Source organism: Carassius gibelio, chromosome A11 (genome assembly GCF_023724105.1).
Source record: "Carassius gibelio isolate Cgi1373 ecotype wild population from Czech Republic chromosome A11, carGib1.2-hapl.c, whole genome shotgun sequence".
Lineage (NCBI taxonomy): Eukaryota > Metazoa > Chordata > Actinopteri > Cypriniformes > Cyprinidae > Carassius > Carassius gibelio.
The window spans coordinates 3894999-3911806 of record NC_068381.1 but is presented as its reverse complement, the minus strand read 5'-3'; the positions used below and the strand labels follow the sequence as shown (position 1 = coordinate 3911806).

The 16808-nt window shown below is 32.9% G+C and overlaps 2 protein-coding genes across 2 annotated transcripts; both read right to left on the bottom strand.

Moving 5' to 3' along the window:
* Positions 1–121: 121 nt before the first annotated feature.
* On the bottom strand, positions 122–4694 carry LOC128022068 (tumor necrosis factor receptor superfamily member 6). The gene is made up of 6 exons (XM_052609293.1): positions 4271–4694; positions 2620–2742; positions 1424–1561; positions 1298–1339; positions 518–646; positions 122–429 (listed from the first exon to the last, which is right to left on the bottom strand). The coding sequence occupies exons 1-6, from the start codon at positions 4401–4403 to the stop codon at positions 302–304; spliced, it is 693 nt and encodes a 230-aa protein (XP_052465253.1). The 5' UTR covers positions 4404–4694; the 3' UTR covers positions 122–301.
* Positions 4695–5821: 1127 nt separating this feature from the next.
* Positions 5822–16528, bottom strand: LOC128022065 (protein FAM83D). Its single transcript, XM_052609288.1, has 10 exons — positions 16017–16528; positions 14468–15196; positions 13556–13702; positions 12569–12693; positions 10945–11376; positions 10072–10125; positions 9935–9982; positions 9615–9828; positions 7298–7480; positions 5822–6318 (listed from the first exon to the last, which is right to left on the bottom strand). The coding sequence occupies exons 2-10, from the start codon at positions 14933–14935 to the stop codon at positions 6130–6132; spliced, it is 1860 nt and encodes a 619-aa protein (XP_052465248.1). The 5' UTR covers positions 14936–15196; positions 16017–16528; the 3' UTR covers positions 5822–6129.
* Between the last annotated feature and the right edge of the window lie 280 nt (positions 16529–16808).

The window sequence follows — 16808 nt, the reverse complement described above, 5'->3', positions numbered from 1 at the left end:
TTATAAAATTCATCTGACAAAATTTTGAGCAAGGTTTGATTCTGAGTGCCAAACAAATTAAGTAAAAAATGTATTGTTTCACAGCATGGTCTTAATATGAAAACATGGTACGTGCAACATCTTAAATACTTCAGCTGCTTTAATGGCAACAAAAAGTCACAAACATCATGAATACATTTTGAATGACAAGATTCCAAAAAACAAAACGGTAAATAAATTACACATTACATAGACATTATACATATCTGCATATAACTACAAATGAATGCTCATTATGTTCAGCTTGCTACACCGCACAAGTTCATGCTTCCAAAGGTCTGCTATCCTGCGAGATTAGCGAGGACGTCGAACTCTGACTGCTGCCGCCACGTTCCTGCTGAGGAAAACAGAAGCTGGGCTCATCAAGAAGAGATGTTTGAGTCTGTCCTCCTGCCGAGCAAAAGACACATAGAAAAACATGTTTGTGTTAGGAAACCTATAAGCTGAATAACTGAAGAAAACACACACGTATCTTTACCTTCAAGAGTTTCCTTTTCGACATGGGGTTTATGAATAGCCTTTCTTCTTCTCCACTCCAGGAAGAGGATCATAGCAACAGGTATCACTAAGCAGATGAGCGCGAAGATGATAAGAATAGCAGTGATCTCTGTAGAAAAGAGCAACAATGAGTCAGCGACTTGAAATGACCTTTAAAGATGCTAATGGAAAATTAATTTATGGTTTTTCATTTATTAAAAGGTAACCTCTTATCCTCTTAAAGAGTAATATCTTAGGTCATGCAACAGGCACTAGACACTTTAATGTGTGTACTGTACATAATCCCAAAAAAGACTGTGATATGTGTATGTTTACATGCACTACAAATCTTCTTGCATTGTTCCCCAGTCAGCTGCTTGACTTACCATGTTTCTCTTTGCACATGTATTATGTGAAGCATTAATACAGTTTTCATTTTTTTAGTTTATGTATAGGCAAACATTTATATTTGGTATGTTAACAGTCAAAACCTGTCAGTAGGTTAGGTGTGCATAGGTTTATACTGTTTTACTTTGTTGTATGTCAATGTATGACAATAAAGCTTAGCTTGACTTGGTCAGCAAAAGTGAATGAATAATATTTTTTTAAAACAAATTATAACAAATTATGAAAAAATGTAGGCACACTTTCAATAAGCCATATGAATTTTGAAAGAAAGACCCGTTCAGGTACTAGTGTTATCAGTGAGGTCAACTTGAACACAAGGTTATTATTTATTATGCCTGCATATTACTCTGCTATTTATTTCGGTCATACTTACGGCTTTCTGCATCACGTGCTGGTGACGCTGTTGGTTTGGTTCCTTCAAAGAAGAAAGATCTTGAAGTCAGATTCATAATAGTTATTAATATAAATCGACTGATTAGTTATCTCTGTCGGGACTCACTTGTTGAATTGGGCTGCTGTTCTGTAGTAGACTCTTTAATGCAGCGAAGGCATTTCTCATTTGCACATCGATATCCCGGGATACACTCACAAACTGTGTCACTGCTGGCGGTGCAATTCACCTTCACCCGCATTTTATCTGAAGCAGAGGAGAAGAGCGAGACATCATCAAAACACAAGCAGCTATTTACATTCATAACACTGCAGCAGTCTTCAAAGATGAATCTAGACATGATCAACAGAGAACCAGACGACACACTCTTAAATCTGTGGCTGTTCAGACTGAAAGTCATCCACAGATGTAGGCATGTCATGAGGACAAAATCCCAACACACAATTTTGTGAATATAAAAATGTCAGATTTTTGGGTCAGTCTATTAATTATGAAAGTTTTTATTTTTTAATAAAAATGTATTAACAAAAATGGTAATTGCTATTTTTTTATCTCACAATTGTGACTTTTTTTCCTCAAAATTATGACTTTACGTCTTACAATTCTGAATTTCTAACTCAATTATGAGAAGAAAAATCCAAATTGAAAGATATAATTGCAAGAAAAAGTTACAAATGTGAGGTTAAAGTCGCAGTGGCTTTTTTTCATTCATTTTGTTCCCCTTGCAACTGCGATTTTACATCTCACAATTCATATTCTTCCCCCTAAGAATTCTTAGATTTTTAAGAATTATATAGTTTATATTGTATGGCTATTAAGAATGACATCTTATATATTTTGTGCGATTCAGCAGACTTTTCTTCTCAGGGTTGCAAATCAAGTTAAAAAGTTGTGAGAATTGTAGCATTTATACTTTATATACACTGCCCATCCAAAAAAAAGTCACACACTCTAATATTAAGTTGGACCACGTTTAGCTTTGATTACGGCATGTATTGGCATCATTTCGATAAATTTCTGCAATTTCACAACATTTAATCCCATCCAGAGTTTCATTAATTTTTCGCCAAAATCTTTTGTATTGATGATGGGAGAGTCAGACCGCTGCGCAAAGTCTTCTCCAGCACATCCCCCTTTTTTTTTTTGGACAGGCAGTGTATATACACACCATAGATATTTGTATTCCTCCAATAGCAAGAGTCTGGGGCATGGCTACTGTAGCATGCTTAGCCAGAGGTGTTTAACCGTGTGGTCAAAGAAACTCGATTGAAAGCAAAACACAAATAGACAGAGAAATGCTGTACCTGAACTACATTGACGACAGTTATCACACATCCACTGGATGGGTTTGGTGGTAAATTTGCCTTTTTCACAGGGAGTACATAGGGATTCTGGATCTGAACCACAGGTTTTCACAAGACGGTTTCCTGCAACAAACACACAAATGTCTTTGAGACGCTTGGTATAAGCTATCATTGTTATGCAGATGACACACAAATATATTCCTTTGAAACATAAGAATGGATTAGTCCTGGTGGATGATAAAGCATGGATGTCTCTTTAAGTCTGAATGAGAGCAATACAGAGACTGTGGTGTCTACCCCTTCAGATACACACGGTATACCAAATCTAAATCTTGGTGTTCTGGCACCTTATATAAAGCCATACGTGAATGTTTGGTGTTGGACAGGGCCTTAAAACTTGATAGAGAGTCAAGTGATTTTGAAAGAGTAATCCATGCTGTTATAACCCCGAGGCTTGATTATTGTAACTCTCTTTATTTGGGGATCAGTCAATCCTCCTTAGATGACGGGAGATCGAAAGCGTGAGCTTATCACCCCTGTCCCTTGTCTTTTCTCTTTTTTTTTTGTTGTCTGTGGTTGATTACTTTGTACGGCACACTGGTTAACGATAGTTGTGTTCAGTTGTGCTTTATAAATACATTGAAATTGAAATAAACTGAAAATACACTTTCTAAATTAATACTGATTTAGTATTAAAATAAATAAACATTGAGATAGAAATGGATGAGGAATATTTCATATAAAGCACTAATTAAATATCATTTAATTAACATAAATAAAAGAACACATTTTAACAAATGAAACAAAGCATCTTCACAAGTGGACTTTTGAACATTGAACATCTGATGAAGTTTCCTTACAGTGAAGAGTCGCCTACATATCACAATAGTCAAATCGAAAGTAAACCTTGATATGCATCTTGAAGATGAATGAAGACTTCAGATGTGGTTTTGAATCACATGATCACACTACCATTAGGAAAACTGAGACACACTTTATATCACAGTCTTCATGTGTATTTAAATGCTGTCTGTTTACATTGACTCGTGTGGTGTTGCTTGATAAAACACTGTCATCAATATTATCACATTAATTCTGTGTTAGTTTGGGGGGTTAATCTTTTCAAAACACTTTCTCCATCACAAATCTGTACTGTATTCACTTCTTACATCTGAGCGTCTCATGAAAATATCAGTATGCATGACACAAATGTGGAAATTGTTGTCTGGTTTCCATTTGTTATTTCCATTGATATTTTTGGTGTTACTTTATAGCACATTGTTATTAATAGTATTGAAGCAATTAAATGATTTCCATTGAGACAAAACTCAATCTCTCTACATAAAAAAAACCTGATTCAACTATTTTTAGATTTATTTATTTAATATTATTAAGATATTATTAAATCTTAGACATTTCACATTGTGTTTTTCCCTTTTCTGTCTTTCCATCTCTTCTTAGCCATGCATTCATACTTTTTTTTTCAATTGTTATATACATTTTATATTCATATTATTATCATAATCCTTACTGTAAAAACAGGAATCTTGCACATCAGGCAAAAATAAGAGCAAAAGGTAAATATTTATACATTTGATCAATCTTTTCACACATTTTATCCCAAAGCTAATCATTCTGTTTCAAAACTCACCTGGTTTACACTTTGTGCAGCACACATCTTGCTCCTTGATGTCAAAGTCCAGACATCCAGATTCCACAGCACTGTGTCCTGCAGCCAGAACGAGGACAGCCCCAGCAAGGATCAGTCCACAGAGCAGCTTCATCCTCCACCACACGTCTGTCTTACACACTTCACACACGCTTCTCTGACAGATGCTGAGAATACAGATCTTCTCTAGTGAGCTGCGTCTACACAGAGTCTGAAGCGCTCACAAGTGAAACCACTCACTTTGTAAGTTCCTAAACGTCATAAATACACCCACATGTACACACACCCACAGACACATTCAACTGTGTTTGACAATGACTCGTCAGCTTTCTTTTGTTTTGTTTTTTTTCATAAATGATGACGAGCCAGTTTAAAAGTGCGGGGATATTCCTTTCTCTGCCTTTAGTAATTAAATAATGAAATAAAATAATAAATTAATTAATACAATTATATTTTATAGCAGGGATGATAATATTTCCCTATTTAAATGTATATGTGTGTATATATATATATATATATATATATATATATATATATATATATATATATATATATATATATATATGACTATATATACATACATATATATACATACATATATATATATATATATATACATACATACATACATATATATATATATATATATATACATACATATATATATATATATATATATATATATATATATATAATACAATTATATTTTATAGCAGGGATGATAATATTTCCCTATGTAAATGTATATGTAATGTATATATATATGACTATATATACATATATATACATATATATATATATATATATATATATATATATATATATATATATATATATATATATATATATATATATATATACACACACACATAAACATATATATATATATATATATATATATATACACATTTTATATATATATATATATATATATTATATATTATATATATATTATATATATGACTATATATATATATAGTCATATATATTTTTTTTTAATCTTAGCAACCCATACAGACAGATCTAATGATTTAAAGCCAAAATGAAATTAATATTGACTCTACACTTGAAAAAAATAAAAAAATAAAAATAATAATAATAATAATTATATATATATATATATATATATATATATATATATATATATATATATATATATATATATATATATATATATATACATACATATATATATATATATATAAAATACTAATAATAAATAAAAAAAGAGTAGGATTTACTTTGAAACATTTTTTTCCCTTGGGAATTGCTAGTAATTGTTTTAAAACAAGTAACACATTAAATTACAGTAAACACACAATTTTGAAGTAGAAAGACTGTAGTATTTTATACTCCAGTAGTTTTATTTACAACTTTATTTATAACCTAATGTTATTTTGAATGATTCATCAGTGCATATTATTTAATAATAATAATAATAATCAAAATGAATAATGTTCTGCCTCTGAAACAATTATATATATACTAACTTTAAACACAGCATATTTGAATAGAAAGAGTCAGCCTCTAAAATTCTCTGTGGTACTCAGTTTTATAAATTTAGTTTAAATAAAGGTATGTCTTAAACAGTAGGCAGTATAAACAGCTGGCATTTAGTTCAGTGACAGTTCATCACATCTTTCAATAACACTTTTTAATCAGGCATATATTGATAGTCTTATTTTTCAAGTGTAATGTTTCTGATGAATATTTATTTTCTGCACGCAGGAAAACCCCCTTTTACCTGCAGCACTGTTTATTACTGTAACATTTAGATATTTAAATATGTGGGAAGTATTGTAACACTGGTGATGTCATTGCCTGGGTTTTCCTGCATAACATCAGTGCTCCTCCTCACTTCTGTGACTTTTGAATGGAGCCCTCCATGGCTCCCTCTGCAGGCCAAACTTGGGAGTTCTCGAACCCGGTGTGAACACACTGGGCATGCTCCTCAACAGCCCCGATTTAACCTCATCGTTTCGCTTTTTCATAAGTGCCAGAGCTGGAGTCAAGGGCAGATTATCACCGTTCTGAAAGACAATAACAGTGGGGCATCTCTTAGTGTTATAAAGAAACATCTAGCTCACTTAATGACTTTGAGTGTGGGAAAATAAAACACAATTTTACATTTAATTTTAAATAAAAATGTTAATTATATGAAGATAAACTTCTGATTAAGCATTAACAATGCTTATTGCCTTAATAATGTAAATGACCAATCCTACAATAGCAAGAGTTTTTTTTAAATAAATGATAATGTTAAATTTAATTTTCATGTGTTGTTGTTACACACTATCATTCAAACGTTTGGGCCTAGTAAGTTTCTTAAATGTTTTTGAAAGAAGTCTCTTTGGCTCAACATTTATTTAATCAAAAATACAGTAAAAACAGTAATATTGTAAAATATTATTACAATTTCAAATAACTGTTTTCTAATTGAATATATTTAAAAATGTAATTTATTTCTGTGATGCGAAGCTGTATTTTCAGCATCATTACTCCAGTCTTCAGTGTCACATGATCTTCAGAAATCATTCTGATATGATTATTTGCTGCTCAAGAAACATTTCTGATTATTCAGGTACACCATTTCTCTGTTATGCTGCTTTTTTTAAAAATTGTGATACATTTAAATAAATGTATTTCAATGTAACAGTGTAATATTCAGTGCAATTTTTGATCGATTTATTTTAATCTTATTGAATATAATTTTAGTGTACTCTTAAGACAGTGTATTTTAAATCTAGAATACTTTTCTTCTTGGCTTATGTTGTACATGTTTTATGGTAAACATGTTTACCATTTACAGAGGAATAAGTTATAACTGACAAATGCCACAGATGTGGAAATAATTTCTAAATAAGCATGTTCCATTAATAATGGCCTAAAATACCACTGGTAACATGACATGGTTTTTATGACTCTTTTAAGGCTAATTGTATGTTTATCTTTTTTTCCAAAAGATGCCACATAAAATGCATATGAATGAGAGCTCTTGATCTGACTCACGGTGGTTCGAGCATTTGATGCTGTGTCTGAACGCTGTAAATTGAGGTCCAGCGTGGATTTGCTGACACCCGGCGCTCTGGTGTCTGTCCTCTGCTGTCCTGAGGAACTCGACCGTGCATTGACCCGTTTCATAATGTCACTCAAAGTGTTGAAAGTCCTGCTCCGGGACAGTTCTGACGGCTTCTGTGAGAGAAAACAAAACAGAGTTGAGAATATATTAAATGTTAAAAACTACTATTATAAAAGTCATTATTTAATTCTAAATATATATATTTATATATTTACAGTGTTGACCCGAATATAAGACCACCCCCTCCCCCCTTTTAAAATATGTACCTTTTGGAAAAATACTTTTTTTCACTCTATGTAAACATTTTTTTTTTTTGCTAAATTATTTTCATATTGCATATTTTCTCTATTAAAATGTTTGTTTTGAAAGTATGGTAAATACTGGTCAAATGTACCAACAATAACCACATTTAAAAATATACACTTTTTGATATAACATAAAAATAACAGGTTATATAATAACATTTAGTCCATCCATCTCAAATTGTATTACAGGTAGAAGTGAAATCTTATTGCAGTCTTTTTAAATCTGGGTACTGTCTTGTGTTTTAAAACTTATGTCAAAATTTTGTTAGTTCCTAGGATAGCAAAGTCCACTAAAGGAGGTAGAGCTTTCTCATATTTGGCTCCCGAACTCTGGAATAGCCTTCCTGATAATGTTCGGGGTTCAGACACACTCTCTCTGTTTAAATCTAGATTAAAAACACATCTCTTTCGCCAAGCATTTGAATAATGTATCTTTTTAATTGTGAGTGTAGTTGCATCTGATCAAATGTGCGTTTTTATTCATTAGCTTGGGTTAAACTAATTTTACTTTGTTGGATCAGCAGCTATGCTAATGATGTCTGTATTTTGTTTCTATGTTTGCCAAGGGACTAGGATTTACACAAGCTCCAGTCTGGATCCAGAACATCTGAGAAGAGATGATGCTGACTCCTAGAGGACCTCAGATGATGCTAACCCTGAATCAACAAACAGAACTAACAAATATTGCTACAAGTGTGACTGCATTATATAATAACTATTAATTAATAATATTGATAATGTTCATCTTCCAGCTGACTACGTATTAATTTTTTAACGTATAATTTTTTTCTAAAATCCTGTCAAACGTGCACAGACAGACAGTCACCACCATAAGCTACTACTAAATATTGTAGAAACATAATTTTCTGTAAAGTTGCTTTGTAACGATTTGTATTGTAAAAAGCGCTATACAAATAAACTTGAATTGAATTAAAATCACTTACAGAGAAAGTTTGGTCCCATCATGCCGATAAAGCATTTTCTTTTGTTTTCACTTTCTCGTGATCTTTACAACACTTATTTCATGGAACACTCGTTTTATTTGTTTTTGGCGCCACCTATCGTCGTGGGTGTATTATTGACATGTTAAAGGCGACCGCGTTTTTTTTTTTTTTTTTTTCAGATGTATTCCAAGAAATAAACATCGTCTTATATTCGGGTCAGTACAGTATATACCAAAGAATTAAATAATTACTTCAATATAAGTTTTTAATATTTTACACAAAGTTATCATTTAGTGTTAAACTGTGATATATGCTGCTCTGCATTATAGGCTTTACATATACAATATAATGTATTATTTAGTCAAATTCTGCTTCTTGATTGTTGTTTAAAATCTTCATGAATAATGACTTTTATGATTATTTAATTATTTTTTACATTTTTGTTACATAAAGCTAACGGTATTAGACAGTGATGTCTGCAGTTAATTTTTTTTTTTATATATATATTTATCTATACACAGTGAGATCAGTTATAAAAATTGCAGTTGTTTCTAGTTTTATTGGTAATTTAATGCAAATTTGTTTGTCATATGTGACCCTGGACCACAAAACCAGTCAAAAGGATCAATTTTATTTATTGATATTGATAGGAAAATATTTTTCTGAGATACAACTATTTGAAAATCTGGAATCTGAGGGTGCAAAAAAATCTAAATAATTAGAAAATAGGCTTTAAATTTGTCCAAATGAAGTTTTTAGCAATGCATATTACTAATCAATAATACAATTTTAATATACTTACAGAAGGAAATTTACAAAATATCTTCATGGAACATAATCTTTACTTTATATACTAATGATTTTTGGCATAAAAGAAAAAAAATCAATAATTTTGACCCATACAATTTATTTTTGGCTATTGCTAAAAACATTCCCCAGCGACTTAAAACTGCTTTTGTGCTCCAGGGTCACATATGTTAACGTATAGCAGCATGTACCTTAAAATGAGCTTGTGTGCTTCCTTCGAGGTTCATGGTCTCTCCTAAAGCTCTGTCACTCATCTGGTAAGGCTCTCGTCTCACAGCGGCTCCGAGCTCTTCCTCTGATGTCATGTCCATTCGGTGAGCGCGAGATTTGTACAGCGGAAACCTCTCCTCATTTTCAGCATTCAGTAGAGGATACGTGATTCTGTCAGGAATCTGTAGAGGAGGCCTTTAGATGAAAGAGATTAGCACAACTTTTGTTAACATCTATCCAAATATGTGCCAACCTGTTTCTCTTTCACTTTACTGGACTCTGGAGGGGTTGTAATATTGACCTGTTCACCACCTCATTGCAATGCATTTCTCCTGGAGCGTAATGTCGCCTACAACAGAAAAAGACCAAGTATGTTAAGTCTGACACTGCATCTGTACATTTGAGATTAATATGAAAAGCTTTTTGAGAAATAGTGACCTTGGTCTTTGATATTCTGGATGCCTTAGATCTGACAGAAACATTGAACTAAACCTGAAACGTGAAAAGATAAGACAGAGTAAAATAAACATTCGTACAGAAAATGCCTTTGGAGTGAACATTTGACCTAATTCTGAAATACAACAAGAAGCAGCTTCAGGATTGAGATCTTTAACAGAATATTAAATCATTATACAGTATATTAATCTATACAGAGTCATACATTCCAGTTTGAGGTTTAGTCGTTTTAAAAACCTTCCCCATCTCAAATCAAAAACTGTGTATTCACATCAAATCTGAGCTTTACAGACCTTTCATGAAAAGATAAAATACATTCAATAACAAAAAATGTAAATTATGTTATCAGTTCCAGCGTGATCTTTTTGTTTTCATTTCATTCACACTTCTGCACATTAAAGCATGAATACAGATTTTTTAGAACAATAATTCTATATAGTTTATCACTGCCTTTTTTAAATTATGTACACATCTAACAAAATTTGTGAAGGTTTTTAGACAGTAATGTCTACATTGCATTTAATGTCTTTTTGTAACACAATATCACAAAGTATTACTACACTACATTTTGTCAAATTATATTGTTTTTCATTACACTTTCAGGTCAGCTATAAAATATATGTCAGTTTTGTAGTATTTAATGCAAAATAATCTATTCGAAAGCTGTCATGAATGACATGACATTTAATAGTTTTATGTATGAAACATATTTTTGTTACACAAAGCTACTATATAGTTACCAGTTATGTTTAGTTGTTTAGTTTTAGTTGCTGTTTTCTCATATTTTTGTGAGCACTCTTTATGTAATCGTGAGACCGTCACACATAGACCCTGAGGTGTGCATGGTCTACTTACTTAACATCTTCTTGATACCCAGGCTGAAGTCTGCTGTTAAACTCTTTGTAGGGAGGTTCCCATCTTCCCGGATGGCGTTCCAGGAGCTGTCGGTGATGAAACGGGATCTCAGGAGGATCAGATGGAGATAGAGGGCTGTCCGGGAATCTCTGGATGACCCCCATCTCCTCCCAGTCCAGGGGGTTGTCTGTAGGTGGAGGTGGAGGACTGGAGACCAACTCTTTGAGTTCTACTTTGTTGATATTAATGTTCAGTGGCTGTACTTTTTTTAAGGTTTTGGGTTCGGTAGCTTCTTTTCCAGTTTTCCACGCATCTGGGATTGGGAGCGAGGCAGCATAGAGGATCCGAAACTCTTGATCGAAAGATTCAACGGCCCGGCCGCTCAAAACAGTGACGAGCTGACGGTGCAGGTGAGCGTCGGTCCAGCTCAGACTGACCAAGACAAAGAAAACCAATCAAGAGATTATAAAGGATTTAGAAGATGCACAACTCCCACAAAACAGCTAAATATCATCATAAAACTAGAATAAATATAGTGTGGATTTCAAAACTCATTCTTCCACATATTTCAAATATGAAATGTCTCTTAACAGACAACGACTTGCTTTAAACGTGATGTTTTTGGACTTTTCTATTAGTTTTTTCTTGTTTGTCTCAAAGCAAAAAAAAAAATAATAAAAATAAAATAAAAAAATCTATTTTTGCACTTAGAAAATTGAGAGTTAATAGAGTTTTTTAATGACTATTTTATGAGTTTTATAATGCTACTTTGTTCTTTTGGAGCTTGACAGATGTTAATCCATTGTGTTTGTGTGGAATCACATGAATTTCAAACAAAAAGATGGAAACTAAACGATTTTAGGTGACCAAGTCATTTATTTACACCACCGTTAGAAGATTTTTTAAAGAAATTAATACTTTTATTCAAAAAGGATGCATTTGATTGGCAGTAAACACATTAAGATTATGTTACAGAAGAGTTCCTTTTAAAATAAATGCTGTTCTTTTAAACGTTTTTTCTGGAAAAAAAATGTATCATGGTTTCCTATATATATATATATATATATATATATATATATATATATATATATATATATATATATATATATATATATATATATATATATATATATATAATTCCATAATAAGAAATTCTATAATAAGAAATGTAGAATGATTTCAAAGGGATCATGTGACAGTGCAGACTAGAGTGAAAATTCAGCTTTGACATCACAGGAATAAACTGCATTTTAAAATATATTCAAATAAAAAAAAAAAAACATTAAATTAAAATTTTAATAATATTTCAAAGTAGTACTGTTTTACTTTATTTTTGATCAAATAAATGCAGCCTCGGTGAACATAAGAGACTTCTTTAAAAAAAAAAAAAAAAGTAGTGTACCTACACACCTGTGAAAGAGACAAACAAATTGTTCCCACAAACTGTTAATTTCTCTAATTGTCTGTATAATGTAGGGGTGGTGTGGCTTAAAGGTATGAGCTGGCAACCCAAAAGTTGGTTCAAATCCCAGAATGTTCCCACCCTTGTTCCTTTGAGCAAGTCAACAGCAGTTAATGCGTTTCTTGGATGAATTATGAACTCTTTTATGAAACCGTTCTTTACCTGTAGCTCCCAAACATCACCGTCTCCAGATCCACCAACACAAAGTTTTCCTTCAGCTCTCCGACCACTACCTTAGTGTCACGCGTCAGGTACGTTTTACCTCCAAGAACACGCACCATAATATTCTGGAATATGTGGAAGAGATTCACATGAACAACACTGCAAAATCAAATGGTTCAGAACCTTTTATCTTCATTACACAGATCAACTGATTCTTCAAAACTTTTAAATGAAGGTCAGATCCTGTTAAGTTTCAGAGATGTGAAGAGATTTAAACCCAAACATTCCACGACCGATGAATGTGACTCAACCTGTTTGTCTCTGCTTTGTGAGTTCTTCACATTATTACAGAGACAGAAAGAGAAATAAACTCTGTGATGGAGAGTGACATTTGCTTACAGATACAGTTATCCACTAAGGTGTGTCTGAGTCTTTTGTTTAGAGGAACAGCCTAAAGTTCAGTCTGTTAGGGTGTGCATGGAGATTTTGTGGTCTAAAGGTTGCATAACTGATTTGAATTATTATCATGAAAACCTGTACAAAATCATGCAGAACACAGAGTCATTAATCGCTATATCATATGTTATTTCGGTACCATTAAGAGACTATTCATTTTTATTCATATATTTTTATTTTTTAATATATTTTACATATTTTTTATATTTTTACATTTTTACATTTTTAATATTTTTTATATTTGTAATATTTTTTAAATATTTATTTAAATATTTTTTAATATTCTTTTTTAATATTTTTTAATATTCTTAATATTTTTTATATTTTATTTTGTGTTTTAATTTATCATTTAAATATTTATATTTTTTATAAATTTTTAAATGATGTATTTTTAAATACTTTTAATTTTAATAGATTTTAATTTAATAGAAATTATTTAATAGATTTAATAGAATAATTTAATAATATAATAGAAAGTTTTTGTTTAAAAAAAAAAAAAAAAAAAAACCTTACTACAGTATATCCACTCACCGGATGTTGAAGCCGGTGTGAAAAGCAGCTCTTTTCCACAGATCTTTTGTTGAGGATGATGTACACAGGAACTCCCCGTGATGCAGCGTTTCGGAGGTCACCAATCACAGCATTGTCCGACAATTTATCTGTTACCACAGCGATCAGCTGCCCAACACAAATCCAAAAAACGATCCTTACAGGAAATGTTTTAGCAGACTTCCTGCAGATGCATCTTCATATGAAATGTCATTCACAGTTGCCTGCTTTTAACAGTTTTCTCTTCTTACATTCAACCAACTACACTCTTAAAAAAGGTGTTAAATGCATGCAAAAAAAATTAAAATAAATCTGTAGCAACACTTTAGGGTTTCACAGATTTAACTTAAATTGACAGCAAAAAAAAGTATATTTCATTAACTAATTTAATGTTAATATACCAACCTAGTGAAGTACTTAAATCCTTTTCACAACCATAAAAACACTGCATGACGAATCAAAGCTCAAGTAGCTTTTCCTCAAGCTAAAATATTATAATATTAATACAGTATATAGAAATATATAAATAGCATATATGTATAAAGACGTTGCACACAAATATAAACATGTTAACCATGAAGATAACTATAATACCAACTATATGAATTGTTTATTATTGCTGTCTGCTACTTTAAATGCTCCAGCTCTAGCTCAGGTGGATTCTGTTTGGCTATCGATGTTTTTAAGGTTCATCAATTGAAAAAAAAAAAGTGTTTTGAAAGTGATTCCAAGGATATTGTTAATCAGTGCTGCTGTCGTTGTAGTTGTGGTGCGCTATTCTTATAGAACAATTTTTAAACTGTATCTTTAATTGATATACTGTAGTAATTGTTCTTGGTGTGAATGGCCCTTAAGCTCAACCTCTTTGTTTTAGCTCCAAGGATCTAGTTTTACCTTAGTGGCTCCTTGTAGGTGTCTCCTGAGGACTTCCCGTATGGAGGGTGCCTGTTCTGCAGGAGGGTTGGTGAAGACGTGAATCTGTCCCATGTCCATCCAGATGGTCCTTTCCGGCCATCCCAGTTCCAAACATGGCGCTGGAGTGTCAGACTCTGTGGGAAAATAATGTCCAGAGAAGTCCTCCCCATCAGAACCAACCTCCACCTCGCCATTTCCATTTTCCTGGATTGCATCACTTTGATGATATTCCTCGGCCCAGCTGGAGATCTGGTTCACCTCACCGGGGGACAGGAACGACCCGATTTGTTCCTGGTGGAGTTTGGTGTAGAAGGCCTCAGCACCGGAGCTCACCAGGCTTTCTACACAATAACGCTCTTCCTCGCAGTGCAAGAAGTCTGGACTGGACTCTGTCAATGGAGCGAAGACGATGTTCTCGTTGAGGCTCTGCTCTTGAGTGTTTGACATGACTGGAGCCCGCCGATGGTTGGAGAAATACTTCTCCTACAAGGAAAATGACTGAGGAAAATTACATGTTTCTATGTAAACAATAACCGGCATCTGGAGATTGGTGAATTATTCAATAGTTGAGGTTCTTCTTCGTGGGTTGAAGATATTTAACTCTTTTTAAACACCAAGAGTCATCGTAAAAGGAGAATACTCCATGGCAGAATCATTTCCCTTTTTCTTCGAAGATTTGGAGAACTTTGAAACGTCCTGGAATACAGACTTGAGGGAAAACAACAATAATTAGAGTTTCTTTCATATGATTTGGTGAACACCCTTGTAAAAAAACAAAAAAAAAAACAAGGTGTGTTTAATTGCATTGAACGTGCACTTGTAGTGTACTTCAAAACTCAACAGAAGAGCGTAATATAATATGAATAAAATAAAAGGCAGTTTAAGTGTGCTTGAAGACAGTTCTGGAGGGTCGGTGTGTTATTCAATATTACTTTCAAAGTTAATATATTGTACAACATCATTACAAATGTGTAATTAAATACATGGCATATAAGTTTTAATAAAAATTATATTTAATTATATTTCAGTTATTGTCAGTACATTCTGCAGTTCACGTAATCAAGTAATCATTTTAATATGTATCAAAAGCACTTTTCAGCCAGTTGCATTAAATTAACATTATGGTGCTTCTGACCCAGTTAGGACTTAATACATCTTTATATGTAATTTCATGATTATTTCTGTTGTCTTCAACTTTTCAAGAATATACTTAAGTGTGAATTAGTTATGTGTGAACTGAGAGTAATGTTCTCGTACATTATAATTTATGCTTTAATTTAAACTTAACTGCATGTTATCTACAATTAAATGAAGATGTATAATAGTTTGAATTTATATAAAACATTTAAAACATTATGCATCTTCATTTAATTGCAAATAACATAGTGTCCGAGAACTTTACACTCAGTTCACACTTAAGTAATAAATGCTCTTTTTAAAACTGTGGTTTATACATACTTATTTGATGTCAAAATCTATTTTTATCTATTTATTTTATGGTAATACTTCACAAAAAGTTGAGACTTACCCGTCTGTGGCCGTCGGTCTCACTCACACACCCTCAGTCCATTGACTCTTTGCGTCAAGTTCTGACATATCTCTGCTATCTCCTCCCTTTCTAAATGGCCTCTCTCTGTCTGGTGTTAAATTACTCCCCGTCACCAGCCAATGTGAGCAACTAGTCATCACTGCAATCTGCCCATGTTTAGCTTTCGCCCAAATCCGCTTCTTGAGTCAGCAAATCATCAGCAAACCATCCCCAAAAACGTCTTCTGGTCTCCCTCAGCCCACTTCATCTCGCATTATAAGGCTGATATTAGATCTCTGGCCTTATTGTGTCTTTAGTAAACACATCTCTGTCGCCGGCCTCGCTATCGTGACTGGTTTTACCAGCCGAGCCAGTCTTCTCCGGGGAGCAGAGAATGAGACCTTCCTTCCCTCCCAGCTTTAGTCAAAAGGGGGCCAAGACTGGAACTCAACACCTGCCTAGTGGTCTCGTTTCATGTCAAACAGCTCGATTTGCGTGGACATGAGATTGTGATGAATATACTAGATGCTCAGACAAGTGCAGAAGAGCTACCTGTGTGTAGGAGTGTTTTAATCCATTGCAGAAAATATGCTGAGCTCACCTTTGCTCACTTTTGGGATCTGCATGTACAAGCAACTGGAATTTCATGCAACTGTTTAATGCACACATTCCTTCTTTAATCACCCAGTATATCTGTCATGCCGATGTTTATTGTGTGCGTAGACAGAATCAACAGTGCTTTTAAAAGCAGAGAATGTATGGTACAATGGGATGTTGTCATGCTAATAAGTC